Source organism: Bombina bombina, chromosome 4, assembly GCF_027579735.1.
Source record: "Bombina bombina isolate aBomBom1 chromosome 4, aBomBom1.pri, whole genome shotgun sequence".
NCBI classification, from domain to species: domain Eukaryota; kingdom Metazoa; phylum Chordata; class Amphibia; order Anura; family Bombinatoridae; genus Bombina; species Bombina bombina.
The window spans coordinates 81,361,277-81,377,984 of NC_069502.1; the positions used below are offsets into that span (position 1 = coordinate 81,361,277).

Sequence of the window (16,708 nt, forward strand, 5' to 3'; positions counted from 1 at the left end):
GAAGAAGGTGCACTGGTTGCAGAAAAAGACTAAAAAATTCAATATGCATTGCAAACTAGAATTTAAAAAATGAAAAATAAATAAAAGGAAATCAAATGAAAGAAATAAGTAGCTCTATCCATGTTGTCATTTCTCGCAAGCACAAAATCTATTACGGTACATAAAATGTATTTGTTTAATGGTTTGATCATTATTGCCTTTCAGAAATCCAATAGTCTCTTCTATGGAGCTTTTGGTTCACGGAGAGGTCATATATTTTCTTGTCAAACCTTCGCTTTATATTCATTTGACAGTATCCGCGATACTATTTTCTTTTACAATGCACCGACATGAAATATTTGAATGGTTCTGCTACTTCAATTCTTTTCAATGAGTTCACATTAAACGCAGCATTAATTTTCTCTGATGACTGAACACAGAAACCTGGTGCTTTTCTTTGATACCAAACTGTAATGCTGTACAATATAACCAATAATATACCCTTCTAAATATTCAGGTGCCTGCAAATCTTGCTCTGCCATTTCCGCTTGATATATGTTGAACCTATTTAAAAACAAAACAATTAAAAGCACAATATGTTGCCTGGAAGTTATCATTATAATACACGCATAGAAAAATTGTACCAATCACTATCGATCTTTCTAGAATGAAAATAAATCAAATAATAAATAAGGCTCCTGAACAATTAGGGATCATACAATATCTTAAAGCAGCGGTTGACAAATCTATCTAAAATTTAGGAGACAGTAAGAACATAATGGAGTAGATTTATCAAGCTACGGCGGACAGGGGCATACATATGCGCCCCTGTCCGCCACAGCTCGCCTCTGGTGGGCCGAATTCCACTGCCGGAATTCAACATTGCACAAGAACGCTATTTTGCACTCTTGTGCAAATCCGTGCACAACCAATCACGCGCGGACAGGAGCTGTCAATCTCCCCAGTCGGACAAGACCGAGGAGATTGAAATTCTACACCAGGAGGTGAAGAAGAGGTTAGGAAAGCAGCGGTCTCAGAACCTGCAGTTGGAGGGAAATAAAGGCTGGCAAATCGACCCCTTAGGAGCCAGGTATACTTTTATGAGCCAGACAGAGGTATTTGTATATAGATATAAAGAGAATAACCCACAAATTCTAGTAGCCAGTGGTGCCCTGGCTTGTAGGTTTGTAGAGCCCTGTCCTAAAGGGACACTAGTCACATTGTGATTTACTCCAGTAGCTTATTTATAATGGCCCATAAAGGTTTCTGTTGTTTTACTATAGAATAGCATATCAGCCAAGTCTAAACATTTATAAAACATAGTAAAATGCTGGATTTTTTTCATAGCCAAATTCCGCCCACCACTTGCCTTATTTGGAGGAGCTGATTTGAACTCGAGTCTGCAGACAAGGCTAGCCATAGTCATTATGCTAGTATAAACTCCATTGTTTTGCAAATGTTATCTGCTAAAGCTAATTAAGGAAATATATGTAGCAAAGTTAGCCGTGTGAACTCTGCAGTGCGCATTTTGAGATTTGAGAATTACACAATCATGAATTTACAGGGCTACATTACATGAAACAGTAGAGGAGATAACAATTATAAACTTAGGACACCTATTCATTTATAGAGACTAACTAGTACTAAAGCCTGTGTACATGGGCCATTTTTTGCAGTACAGCGGTCCCACCCCTTGCTCTCTCTCCCCTCTCTTTTGCTCTCTCTCCCCCTCTCCTTTGCGCTCTCTCTCCCGTCTTTTGCTCTCTCTCTCCCCTCTTTGGCTCTCTCCCCCCTTTCTTTTGCTCTTTGCCCCCTCTTTTGTTCTCTCCCCCCTCTTTGGCTCTCTCCCCCCCTCTTTGGCTCTCTCCCCCCCCTCTTTGGCTCTCTCTCCCCCCTCTTTGGCTCTCTTTCCTCTTTTGCTCTCTCCTCTTTGGATCGCTTTCCACTTTTGCTCTCTCTCTTCCCCCTCTTTTGCTCTCTCTCTTCCCCCTCTTTGGCTCTCTCTCCCCCCTCTATTTGGCTCTATCCCCCTCTCTTTGGCCCTTCTCCCCCCCCCTCTTTGGCCCTTCTCCCCCCTCTCTTGCTCCCTCTCTAGCTCTGTCTTTCAAACCCTTTGCCTCCCTGGCCATGCCCCCATCACGGCACCCTGCCCGGCCACGCCCCACCGCGGTGACACCCGCCCGACCACGTCCTCGCCGCACCAGGCCATGCCCCCATCACAACGCTCCCGTCGGTCACGCCCCCTGACACTCCGCTTCAGCCTTGCTCTGTGCTGAGTGCTGAGTGTCAGGATCCAAACATCCAGGTATGTTTGTCACGTGCAGTCTCTACTGCGCATGACTGCATCTGACAAACATACTTGGCCATTTATTATATAGGATATGCTAAAAAAACATGTAAAAACAACTGGTATATTTTTAAAAATGCATCTGTATATTATTTGCAATCTAATCTTTGCTTTGAATACATCATTATCTCTAGCATTTATTTGGTGAAACACCAGTTTTTTCAATCTGTTTGTTTAAAACGGGAAAGGATAAAAATCTTAGCAGGACTTGGTGAAGAGAATATAGAGGATTATAAAGCAAATAAAATGATGAAGGGAGATGGGAAATACATAAATTTGAGATAGATTAGCAAAATATAGAAATAATTGCCACCGAAGCAGCAGAAATACAAGACCTTCTGAAAGACGGATATAGACATTACCCTGATGGGAGGTGCTTGATCTGATCGCTTGCTCACTATTGCTAAACTATGCTTGTGCACAGCTAATCCCTAGGACGTTATTGCTCGCAAGAAAACAATGCTCATCTCTAGTGGTAAACATACAGCCACCTCTACAAGCATAAAAAAAGTTATGTTTTTCTTGTTGTTTTTTTTTTTTTTTAAGAACGTGGATCATACATATAAAAAGAGAGCTCACGCATTTTGGGAAACCTACTTTTTTTGTTAAAGGATTCAAAATTAATTGAATGTTTCTTTAAAAACTGGAGTAAAAAAGGACATAAAACCCAAACTAAATTATTTCATGATTCAGATAGAGCATACAATGTTAAACAATTTCTCATTTACGTCTATATCTAATTTGCCTAATTCTCTTGGAATCCTTTAGTGAGGAGCAGCAATGCAATACTGGGAGCTATCTTAACACATTTGGGGCCTGATGATATAAAGTTCTCGGCTCAGGTGAGATGATCTAAAATGATCCTCCAGTAATGTAAGATCCCTCACAAGATTTCTAAAAAGGCAGATTTTGCTGTACTTCTTCAATGGGCGTTCGCTGCATATCTGTATTTGAAGGAGAGATAAGCCCTGTGCATTATAGCACTGCATGACATGAGAGTTTTGTTACACTTACACTTTGTATTTTATATTACTTTACACTTCAGATTAAGTTTTATTACATTTAATCTTTGCACTTTCTATTTACAAAGCACAGTGCTATATTGCTCTGGGCTTGTCTCTCCTTAAAATACATAATTGCAGAGGACACCCCTTAGAAAAGTATAACACATTTGCCTGTCTAGAATCTTGTAAGAGATCTCACAGTGCTGGAGGATCATTAGATCATCTCATCTGAGTAGAGAGCTTTATGGGAGACATCTCGGACTACCATGTTCTGCCCTTTATCTTTTAGCATTCAGTGAGTTCAGTCCCTGTGAAGTCTGCACAGGAGCATCTAGCATGAGAATCTTTTTCATTAATCCCCAGATGAGCCAATGACAACAAACATATATGTGCAACCACCAATCAGCAGCTAGCTCTCAGTAATAGACTACAAAATAAAATAAATATTAATGGCACAAAATAAATTTTTAAGCAAAACATGAATAATAGGAAACAAATTAATTTACCTTTGAACTCTGTAAACTCGTGTCCATGGTGGAACAAGTGCCAGAATTCTAGCAACCAGATCTACTAAAGTGCTAGGTGAATAACTCCTGTATCTTCCGGTCTTCCAGAGTTCGTACAAACCGGTGCCACGGATTACTAGAGTTGGATACAGCTTCATCCCATCAGGACGGAAAGCAGGGTTTTCAAAAAACTCCTGGAAAAGATTATGAACACACATGTTAACAAAGCAAGCATAATATTTTCACAGAAATTAGCCACTCCTGAATTCTGTTGCACAAGAAAAAAAACAAAAAAACAAGCAACTTATTTATATTTCTTTTTCCAATATATGTGATACTTTATATAATTTAATGCAGAGCCTGCCAACTATCAGTATGTCAGACCTTTATTGAACATTTAAGTTTTATAAAATGATTTAAATTTCTTAAAGTCTGTTAATATTCAACAAATACTCATTTATCGCTTTTGGCTTAGCCAGTGAAAATGTGCTACATTACTAATTTGGTTATATATCATTAGATATGCAGATAGATCATTGAAATTAAGGAAATTATTTGGGAGGTGAACTATCTTCAGTTTAATTGGTTAATTATTCAAAATTCAGCTGTACTTTACTTGAAGGAGAAAAATAATGATTACCTTAATAATAACAATTTAAATTGTTTTATTTAACTAAAAAAAAATTACATTATTTTTCATTGTTTACTGCTTGCCCCTCACCCCCTTTAAACTTAGGTCCTTGTGCAGATCTACTCCACTCCAAACAATCTTCTATTCAGCGAGCTTCTTGAAGCTTAGTATGGGTTGATTCTGTGTACATAGATTTTCAGGAGAGCAATGGCATTAAAGGGACAGTAAAGTCAAAATTAAACTTTCATGATTCAGAGAGAACGTGCAATTTTTAACAATTTTCCAATTGACTTCTCTTATCTAATTTGCTTTGCTCTCTTCGTATTAATTGTTGAAAATACTGCATAGGTAGGCTCAAAAGCAATGCACTGCTGTGAGCTAGCTGCTTGTCACTGTCTCACCCAATGTATTCAGCTAGGCCCCAGTACAGCATTGCTCTCCTTCACCAAAGGGTTCCAAGAGAATGAAGCAAATCTGATAACAGAAGTTAATCTAAAATCTGAAAATTGTATGTTCTTTTTTAAACCCAAAAGTTATCTATCATGGTTATGTCCCTTTAAGGTCTATTTATCAACTCTGTATGTTAATTTTGTAACATTTTGCTGTGAAGAAGGGGCATGGTATCTCTGCAGACACAAATTCACAGTTTTGAGAACTACAAAACCAATAATATCTTCAAGATAGAAAAATTGTCCAAAACAATCTGATAGAAACCTTTGGGAAAGCATGCCATTGTGACTGGATATATGGAATTAATTTACCAAAAAACATAAAACATTACAGCCATGAATATATAGCATCTTGCTATATATATATATATATATATATATATATATATATATATATATATATATATATATATATATATATATATATATATGGAAAAAGCAAGATAGCGTCAGCACTTCTTCATACAAAATTCCACTTTATTGAGGTTTCAGACAAAGATAAAAACAGCGACGTTTCGAGTCAACACAGACCCTTGCATGACTAAGGGTCTGTGTTGACTCGAAACGTCGCTGTTTTTATCTTTGTCTGAAACCTCAATAAAGTGGAATTTTGTATGAAGAAGTGCTGACGCTATCTTGCTTTTTCCATATCTATAAATGTGGGCTGGCAGACCCCACTCAGTGATCGTGCACTGCTATAATCTGAAGAAAGGTTGTTGAAAAAAATGCTGAAAAAATAGCATTAAGAAAGGTGCTGGACTTACCTGTTAAAGTTGTATATATATATATATATATATATATATATATATATATATATATATATATATATATATATATATATATATATATATATATATATATAAATAAAACTAATCTATATATTTCAGGAAAATAACCTTTGGATTATAACCTATTTTAAATAGAAACTTTCTTTAGAAAAGCATTTTATTTTAAAAAATCCGTTTTAAAAAAACAAACAAACAAACAAAAAAAAACATTGATTTTTATACAAGCTGCCTAGCTGAGTGGCATGGAGCATTGTCCTGCTGGAAAAAAACAATCCTCAGCATTGGGGAACATTATCAGAACAGAAGGAAGCAAGTTTTCTTCAAGCACAACCTTGTACATGGCTTGATTCATGCGTCTTTCACAAAAGATAAATCTTCCCCAGATTATCACCGATCCTCCACGAGACACTGAGGCACTGTGACTTGTAAGCCTCTCCAGGTTTATGTCTAACCCTTAGACAACCAGGTGTTGGGCAAAGCTGAAAATTGGACTCATCAGAGAAGATGATCTGGAATTGAGCAGATGTATCCATTTCAAATATCCTAAAAATGTGGCCTGCTAGGGAGGCCTGAAGACAGGTTTGAAAACCAGTGCTCTAAACCATGGAGCCAGGGCCAAACTTTATTGTGCAACTAGCTCCCTGGCACCTGGGTTTGTCAAGTCCTACTCTAAAATAGAACTAATTTAAACTTAAGATTTGAATGCGCTTTCTATAGGTCACATCTAGTAATCAGAACTGATCCACTCTCCTACTGGTATTCTTGAGTTTCATGAACAATATTGACCAGACCATTGTAATATATGAAAGGTTTTCATGACACAAGAGCATAAGTCTTATGTCATATGATCTTGATCTGATGGGAACTCACATCCCTGTGTGCAAGAATATAATGATAAGACATATGGATAAGTCTGGTAATTCTTAATCTTCTAAAGTCATTGTAGCAAATTGGACTATTGCTATAGTTTATTAAAATCAGTAAATATAAATAAATCATCATTCTGTTGCAAATTAATTCCTCTCAACTTTTTACTGTATGTGCCTTTTTAGATAATTCATCTTCTTCATTTGTGACACCATATACTAAATTTGTAGGACTGGTGAATTTTAGGATAGGATCATTTGGGGCTGCATTTGACCAATATGATAAGCCAGGGCAATATGGCGGCTATACTCTAAATAATATCTAACATAATAAATACTTAAAGGGACTGCCAACTAAAAATATGTTTATTGTTTAAAAAGATAGATAATGCCTTTATTACCCACTCCCCAGTATTGCATAACCAACACGGTTATATTAATATACATTTTACCTCTGTGATTACCTTGTATCTAAACCTCTGCAGACTTCCCCCCTATCTCCGTTCTTTTGACAGACTTGCATTTTAGCCAATCAGCGCCGACTTATAAATAACTCCACAGGAGTGAGCACAATGCTATCTATATGGAACACATGAACTAGTGCTGTCTCCTGTGAAAAACTGTCAAAATGCACTGAGATAAGAGGTGGTCTTCTAGGGCTTAGAAATTAGTATATGGACCTACCTAGGTTTAGCTTTCAACAAAGAATACCAAGAGAACAAAGCAAATGTGATGATCAAAGTAAATTGGAAAGATGTTTAAAATCGCATGCCCTATCTGAATCATGAAAGTTTAATTTTGACTAGACTGTCCCTTTAACATCATTTAAGCTATTACTTACAAGCCATTTAGATTCTGCTACTAAAAATTCTCTTCATAACAAACATGTTATTTTAAACATCTTTCTTGAGGATATCACTTATTATTCACTGGCCATCCTCTGCAATATCTGAGCACTTAATTCACTCTGAGTTTTGTATTTACACTTGTGCCTTTTTTCTGTTTTTATTTTTATGGTAATTTTTGTGTATAGGGTACCCTATTATATGTGTGATTTTAATCAATTTAACAGTATAAGCTTAATCTTAACTATATACTTAGATTTTTTTTTAGCAGTTTTTACGTTTTTTCACCCATGTAGTCTATATAGATATCTTAGCTGACAGATACTTCAGCCTATTTGGAGCTCCCTCTTTTTTATATAATTATAATCAATCTGAATTTTTTTAGGGATCTCATTTTGGGAGCTTGTATCTTTCTGTGTTGGCGCTTTATATAATTTAATTTTCTCTTTAAGAGATAATAGATGAAAGATCGGGAGAGGAAATAGCTGAAAAGATTTAAAAAAAAAAACGGAACACGTTTGTTTTTGCATGTTATTTATAGATTTAAAAAAAACAAAAAAAAAAACAGAATTTATGCTTACCTGATAAATTTCTTTCTCTTGTGATGTATCGAGTCCACGGATTCATCCATACTTGTGGGATATTCTCCTTCCTAACAGGAAGTGGCAAAAAGAGCACCCACAGCAGAGCTGTCTATATAGCTCCTCCCTTAGCTCCGCCCCCCAGTCATTCGACCAAAGGCTAGGAAGAAAAAGGAGAAACTATAGGGTGCAGAGGTGACTGAAGTTTTTTAAAATAAAAATATACTACCTGTCTTAAACAGACAGGGCAGGCCGTGGACTCGATACATCACAAGAGAAAGAAATTTATCAGGTAAGCATAAATTCTGTTTTCTCTTGTAAGATGTATCGAGTCCACGGATTCATCCATACTTGTGGGATACCAATACCAAAGCTTTAGGAAACGGATGAAGGGAGGGACAAGACAGGTACCTTAAACGGAAGACACCACTGCTTGTAAAACCTTTCTCCCAAAAATAGCCTCCGAAGAAGCAAAAGTATCGAATTTGTAATATTTGGAAAAAGTATGAAGAGAAGACCAAGTCGCCGCCTTACAAATCTGTTCAACAGAAGCCTCATTTTTAAAAGCCCATGTGGAAGCCACTGCTCTAGTAGAATGAGCAGTAATTCTTTCAGGAGGCTGCTGGCCAGCAGTCTCATAAGCCAAACGGATGATGCTTTTCAGCCAAAAGGAAAGAGAGGTAGCCGTAGCCTTTTGACCTCTCCGTTTACCAGAATAAACAACAAACAATGAAGATGTTTGACGGAAATCTTTAGTTGCTTGTAAGTAGAGCTTTAAAGCACGAACCACATAAAGATTGTGCAACAGACGCTCCTTCTTTGATGAAGGATTAGGACAGAGTGAAGGAACAACAATCTCCTGATTGATATTCCTATTAGAAACAACCTTAGGAAGAAACCCAGGTTTGGTACCACCTTATCTGCCAGGAAAACAAGGTAAGGTGAGTCCCACTGTAAAGCATATAACTCAGAAACTCTTCGAGCCGAAGAGATAGCTACTAAAAACAAAACTTTCCAAGATAGAAGCTTAATATCTACGGAATGCATATGTTCAAACGGAACCCCTTGAAGAACTGAAAGAACTAAGTTTAGGCTCCATGGCGGAGCAACAGGTTTAAATACAGGCTTGATCCTGACCAAGGCCTGACTAAACGCTTGAACGTCTGGGACATCTGCCAGACATTGTGTAAAAGAATAGACAAAGCAGATATTTTTCCTTTTTAAGGAACTAGCTGATAATCCCTTCTCCAATCCTTCTTGGAGAAAGGACAATATTCTAGGAATCCTAATCTTACTCCATGAGTAACCCTTGGATTCACACCAATAAAAATATTTGCGCCAAATCTTATGATAGATCTTCCTGGTGACAGGCTTTCTAGCTTGAATCAGGGTATCAATGACCGACTCAGAGAAACCACGCTTTGATAGAATCAGGCGTTCAATCTCCAAGCAGTCAGACGCAGAGAAATTAGATTTGGATGCATGAATGGACCTTGGATTAGAAGGTCCTGCCTCATTGGCAGAGTCCACGGTGGAACCGATGACATGTCCACTAGGTCTGTATACCAAGTCCTGCATGTCCACGCAGGTGCTATCAGAATCACCGAAGCTCTCTCCTGCTTGATTCTGGCAACCAGACGTGGGAGGAGAGGAAACGGTGGAAATACATAGGCCAGATTGAAGGACCAGGGAACTGCTAGAGCATCTATCAGTACCGCCTGGGGATCCCAGGACCTGGACCCGTAACGAGGAAGTTTGGCATTCTGACGGGACACCATCAGATCCAATTCTGGTGTGCCCCATAGCTGAGTCAGCTGGGCAAATACCTCCGGATGGAGCTCCCACTCCCCCGGATGAAAAGTCTGACGACTTAGGAAATCCACCTCCCAGTTCTCTACCCCTGGGATATGGATTGCTGAGAGATGGCAAGAGTGATCCTCCGCTCATCGGATTATTTTGGTTACCTCCATCATTGCTAGAGAAGTCCGTGTTCCTCCTTGATGATTGATATAAGCTACAGTCGTGATGTTGTTAGACTGAAACTCTGATTAATTTGGCCACAGCTAGCGGAGGCCACGCCTGAAGCGCATTGAATATCGCTCTTAGTTCTAGAATGTTTAATCGGGAGTAAAGTTTCCTCCTGAGACCAAAAGCCCTGTGCTTTCAGGGAGTTCCAGACAGCACCCCAGCCTAGCGTTACTATGAGCCACTCTGGCCTGCGGAAACACATTCCCTGAGACAGGTGGTCCTGAGACTACCACCAGAGAAGAGAATCTCTGGTCTCCTGGTCCAGATGCAGTTGAGGAGATAAATCTGCATAATCCCCATTCCACTGTTTGAGCATGCATAGTTGCAGTGGTCTGAGGTGTAGGCGGGCAAAAGGAACTATGTCCATTGCCGCTAAAATGAGTCCAATTGCCACCATACACTGAGCCACTGATGGCTGAGGAATGGAATGAAGAGCTCGGCAAGTGGTTAAGAGTTTTGATTTTCTGACCTCCGTCAGAAATATTTTCATTTCTACCGAGTCTATCAGAGTCCCTAGGAAGGAAACTCTTGTGAGAGGGAAGAGAGAACTCTTTTTTTATGTTCACCTTCCACCCGCGAGATCTCAAAAAAGCCAACACGATGTCCGTGTGAGACTTGGCTAGCTGGAAAGTCGACGCCTGAATCAAGATGTCGTCTAGATAAGGCGCCACTGCTATGCCCCACGGTCTTAGAACCGCCAAAAGGGACCCTAGCACCTTTGTGAAAATTCTGGGAGCCGTGGCCAACTCGAAGGGAAGGGCCACAAACTGGTAATGCCTGTCCAAAAAGGCGAATCTGAGGAATTGATGATGATCTCTGTGAATAGGGATGTGTAGATACGCATCCTTTAAGTCCACGGTAGTCATATATTGACCCTCCTGGATCAGAGGTAGAATAGTCCAAATAGTCTCCATCTTGAATGATGGTACTCTGAGGAACTTGTTTAGAATTTTGAGATCCAAGATTGGTCTGAAAGTTCCCTCTTTTTTGGGAACCACAAACAGGTTTGAGTAAAAACCTAGCCCTTGTTCCGCTTTTGTAGGTCTTCTACACAGCGTAAGAACGCCTCTCTCTTTGTCTGGTTTGCAGACAATTGAGAAACGTGAAGTCTGAAGTCCAGAAGATATCCCTGGGACATAATTTCTAAAGCCCAGGAATCGTGAACATCTCTTGCCCAAGCCTGAGCGAAGAGAGTCTGCCCCCTACTAGATCCGGTCCCGGATCGGGGGCTACCCCTTCATGCTGTCTTGGAGGCAGCAGCAGGCTTTTTGGCCTGTTTACCTTTGTTCCAAGCCTGGTTAGGTCTCCAGACTGACTTGGATTGGGCAAAATTCCCCTCTTGCTTTGCAGCAGGGGAAGCTGAAGCGGGACCACCCTTGAAGTTCCGAAAGGAATGAAAATGATTTTGTTTGGTCCTCATTTTATTTGTTTTATCCTGAGGGAGGGCGTGGCCTTTCCCTCCAGTGATGTCTGAAATAATCTCTTTCAGTTCAGGCCCGAATAGGGTCTTTCCTTTGAAAGGGATGTTCAAAAGTTTAGATTTTGATGACACATCAGCAGACCAGGACTTAAGCCATAACGCCCTGCGTGCTAAAATGGCAAAACCTGAATTCTTTGCCGCTAATTTAGCCAGTTGGAAAGCGGCATCTGTAATAAAAGAATTAGCCAACTTAAGGGCCTTAATTCTGTCCATAATATCCTCTAATGGAGTCTCCATCTGAAGAGCCTCTTCTAGAGCCTCGAACCAGAAAGCAGCTGCAGTAGTTACAGGAACAATGCACGCAATAGGTTGGAGAAGAAAACCTTGATGAACAAAAATTTTCTTCAGGAGACCGTCTAATTTTTTATCCATAGGATCTTTGAAAGCACAACTGTCTTCGATAGGTATAGTTGTACGCTTAGCCAGAGTAGAAATAGTTCCCTCCACCTTAGGAACTGTCTGCCACGAGTCCCGCATGGTGTCAGATATGGGAAACATTTTCTTAAAAACAGGAGGGGGGAGCGAACGGAATACCTGGTCTATCCCACTCCTTAGTAATAATATTTACAATCCTCTTAGGGTTTGGAAAAACATTAGTCTAAACAGGAACCTCTAAGTATTTGTCCATTTTACACAATTTCTCTGGGACCACTATAGGGTCACAATCATTTAGAGTCGCTAATACCTCCCTGAGCAATAAGCGGAGGTGTTCAAGCTTAAATTTAAAGGCCGTCATATCAGAATCTGTCTGAGGGAGCGTCTTTCCTGAATCAGAAATTTCTCCCTCAGATAAATCCCTTACCCCTACTTCAGAACAGTGTGAGGGTATATCGGATACGGCTACTAAAGCGTCAGACGGCTCAGCATTTGTTCTTAACCCAGAGCTGTCACGCTTTCCTTGTAAACCAGGCAGTTTAGAGAAAACCTCTGTGAGGGTTTTATTCATAACTGTGGCCATGTCTTGTAAAGTAAATGAATTAGACGCACTAGAGGTACTTGGCGTCACTTGTGCGGGCGTTACTGGTTGTAACACTTGGGGAGAGCTAGATGTTAAACCCTCATTTCCTTCTGTCTGAGAATCATCTATTGCAATATTTTTAAGTGCTAAAATATGCTCTTTATAATTTATAGACATATCAGTGCAAGTGGGACACATTCTAAGAGGGGGTTCCACAATGGCTTCTAAACACATTGAACAAGGATTTTCCTTGGTGTCAGACATGTTAAACAGGCTAGTAATGTAACAAGCAAGCTTGGAAAACACTTTAATCAAAGTAAATACTTAGAAAAAAACGGTACTGTGCCTTTAAGAGAAAAAAAGCTGCACAAACTCTGCAAAACAGTGTAAAAAAGCAGTAAACTCAACAAATTTTTTACAGTAGCATCATAAAGCCTTAGTAACTTTGCACAACTATGCAAATAAACAATTAACCCCTTAATGTAAAAAACGGATTGACAAAACGTCAAAACCGGTAAAAAAAACGTTCAGCACCTTGCCACAGCTCTGCTGTGGCGCCTACCTGCCCTTTAGGAACGATTTGTGGGGAAAAAAACTTCTTTACAGCTCTCAAACACAGTAGGAACCTCTGGAGAAGTAGCTGGATGTTTCTGAGGAAAAGAAACTGCGCAACTGAGGCGCGAAAATAACACTCGATGTTATGGGGCCTAAAAGAAACACAACAGAGTGTTTCTTAAACTAGCCATGTGGGTTAATAACCTTTAAACAAGCCACAACGACCCCTTAAAGTCCCTCAAAAAACGTTATATTTGCAATAAAACCAAAAACGTTTTTTCCTATCAGTGTCACCAGTAACTAATGAGCCCTTTATGCAAGCTGGGATTCCTACTAAGTGTCTGAATACAGCTTACCCTTCCCTCATGGGGATATTGCCAGCCTTTTCTAAAAATAACACAGTCTGTCTAGAAAAAAATAGCCTGAACATACCTTAATGCAGTTTAGCCTGCAAACCGTTCCCCCAACTGAAGTTTTCCTGTACTCTTCAGCCCTTGTGAGAACAGCAGTGGATCTTAGTTACAAAGTGCTAAGATCATCATCCTCCTTGCAGAAATCTTCATCCCTTTTCTGCCAGAGAGTAAATAGTACACACCGGTACCATTAAAATAAACTTTTGCTTAAGAAAATAAAAACTAACATTTTTGTCACCACACTCACTTTACCTTTCCTAGCAGGTAAGCAGGCAAAAAGAATGACTGGGGGGGGCAGGGCTAAGGGAGGAGCTATATAGACAGCTCTGCTGTGGGTGCTCTCCTTGCCACTTCCTGTTAGGAAGGAGAATATCCTACAAGTATGGATGAATCCGTGGACTCGATACATCTTACAAGAGAAAAATAATGATCAGCCTGGAATATTAGGAAAACTTTTTTTTTATTTTAAACACTCGATACCATCTCAAAAGCCAAGCTACAGTTACAGCAATATGTGTTTGTTTAGAGACAGTGGCACTTGCAGTACTGGTACTTAAACGTTGTAAATAGTATTCTTGTGTGAGCGCCTGTTTCTGGAGTTCAGTTTTGCAGTCTTCACAAAAGTGTGATTAATGAGCCTTGCCCATAACAAGGTAGGGATGCCACCATATCCTTTGAGATGCCAAAAATCTGAAACAGTTTATCGCATTCCGCAGAATGAGGTGTCAGATCCATCTAAAGGACTATTAATCCTGGGACAGTGAGGGTTTGATTTATTAGGACTATTACTTTAATTATCTTATCTGTGACACCATAAGCACTTCAGACCATTTAGCAATGAAACTTCCATTTTCACCTGATAGCCGGAGCTGCTGACTCACATGAATTACAGAAGCAAAACAACACAGAGAAAAGTAAGTGGACTCCTTGTAAACACTGTATCTGGAGCCTTTTTACAAAACATAAAAGCTAATGAAATCTGACCTCTATAATATTTTGATAGATTATAAAGCACAATAGGAAAAATGCCATTTATTAGACCTTAACACAAAAAAAGTTTGCAAGCAGCCAACTGGAAAAAGCACCAGGATCAGTTATATTCTGAATGGTAAACATATATACTATAATGAATGAAATATTTTATATATTTATAAAATTATTTAAAAAAAAAAAAATCAACTTCAGGTACATATCTGGACTTTGCTTCTTTTTTATTTATTTATATTTTGCCCACCTGAAGTATTCAACAGCCTTCTTTAGAGAAAATCTGGAATGATCTTTCTCTAATTGACCTCAACATTTTAAAATGGTGGAATTTTTAAAAGGGCGATGAGCAAACAAGTAAATTAAAATAAAATATATTTAAAGGGACAGTCTAGTCAAAATTAAACTTTCATGATTCAGATAGGGCATGTGATTTTAAACATCTTTCCTATTTACTTTTATCATAAAATGTGCTTTGTTTTCTTGGTATTCTTTGTTGAAAGCTAAATCTAGGTAGGCTCATATGCTAATTTCTAAGCCCTTGAAGGTCGCCTCTTATCTCAGTGCATTTTGAGAGTTCACAGCTAGACAGCAGTAATTCATGTGTTCCATTAAGATAGCATTGTGCTCACTCTCGAGGAGTTATTTATGAGTCAGTACCGATTTGCTAAAATGCATTTCTGAACAGTCAGCAGAAGCTTAGATACAAGGTAAAAAGTATATTAACATAACAGTGTTGGTTATGCAAAACTAGGGAATGGGTAATAAATGGATTATTTATGTTTTTAAACAATAAACATTCTGGAGTAGACTGTCCCTTTAAAGCCCTGGATGGTGTTTTTATAAACACCTTAAAAAAACATGCTATCACAACATGCTATTAAAAGGACAGTAAAAACAGCTTCGAACATAAAATGTTTGGTTATGCATAGTATAACCACTTAACAATCCTTCCATTTATTTTTCCCCATATCATTTACCACTTAACTAGAAAATACAAAATTTTCAAAGAGAAGAGTTGCAAATGCACCCTGCTGACTTATTAAGGCTAACCCTGCTACATATATTACCTTAAAAAATTTAAGTGATAAAACATAAATTATGCTTACTTAATAATTTCATTTCCATCTGTCGTAGGAGAGTCCACTGCTTCATTCAATACTTGTGGGAATTAAGAACCTGGCCACCAGAAGGAGGCAAAGACACCCCAGTCAAAGGCATAAATACCTCCCCCACTCCCCTCATCCCCCAGTTATTCTGCCAAGAGAACAAGGAACAGTAGGATAAATATCAGGGTATAAATGGTGCCAGAAGAACAAAATTAAATTTAGATCCGCCCACCAGAGCAAACTGGCAGGAGCGGTGGACTCTCCTCCCACAGATAAAAATTAAATTATCAGTTAAGCATAATTTATATTTTCCATCTTAATGAGAGGAGAGTCTACTGCTTCATTCATTACTTGTGGGAACAAATACCCTTACTCTAGAGGACAGTGAATGAAAAAAACGGGAGGGTAAAAGGGAGGTGGACCCTATACTGGGCACCAAAGCCTGCAGAACCTCTCTCCCAAAAGCTGCTTCCGCCAAAGCAAAAACATAAAATTTGTAAAACGTTTCAAAAGTATGTAAGGAAGACTAAGTAGCCGCCTTACAAATCTTCTCCATAGTGGCCTCGTTCTTAAAGGCCCTAGAAGAGGACACAGCCCTAGTTGAGTGAGCCGTAATCCTCTGAGGAGGCTTATGTCCCGCTGTCTCATAGGCCAAACTGATAATGCTCCTCAACCAAAAGGACAGTGAAGTGGAAGAGGCCCTCTGCCCCCTACGCTTCCCTGAATACACCACAAACAAAGACGAAGTCTGTCTGAAATCCTTCGTGGCCTGAAGGTAAAACTTCAAGGTTCGAACCACATTCAAGTTATGACGCAACCTTTCCTTAGGCGAAAAAGGGTTAGAACACAAAGGAGAAACTACTATCTTGTGATTGATGTTCTGATCTGACACCACCATCGGAAGAAATCCCAACCCAGTGCGAAGCACAGCCTTATCGGCGTGAAAAACCAGGTAATGGGGTTCATGTTGCAAAGCCGCTAACTCAGAGACTCTGCGAGCTGATGCAATAGCCAGAAGAAACAGAACCTTCCAGAAAATAATCTTAATGTCAAGAGCATGCATAGGATCAAACAGAGCCCTCTGCAAAACCTTTAAAAAAAAGTTCAAGCTCCAAGAAGGAGCCGAAGGTCTAAAAACCGGTCTGATTATGGACAGAGCCTGAACAAAGGACTGAATATCAGGAA

General features: G+C 39.2%; 1 protein-coding gene across 1 annotated transcript in view; it reads right to left on the minus strand.

Annotated features, from left to right (window-relative positions):
- ELP3 (elongator acetyltransferase complex subunit 3) overlaps nucleotides 1–16,708 on the minus strand; it is a 625,666-nt gene that overhangs the window by 268,122 nt on the left and 340,836 nt on the right. The window contains exon 10 of the mRNA XM_053709529.1: nucleotides 3,837–4,030. Within this exon, the coding sequence (XP_053565504.1) occupies nucleotides 3,837–4,030 (194 nt within the window). The remainder of the gene's footprint in view (nucleotides 1–3,836; nucleotides 4,031–16,708) is intronic.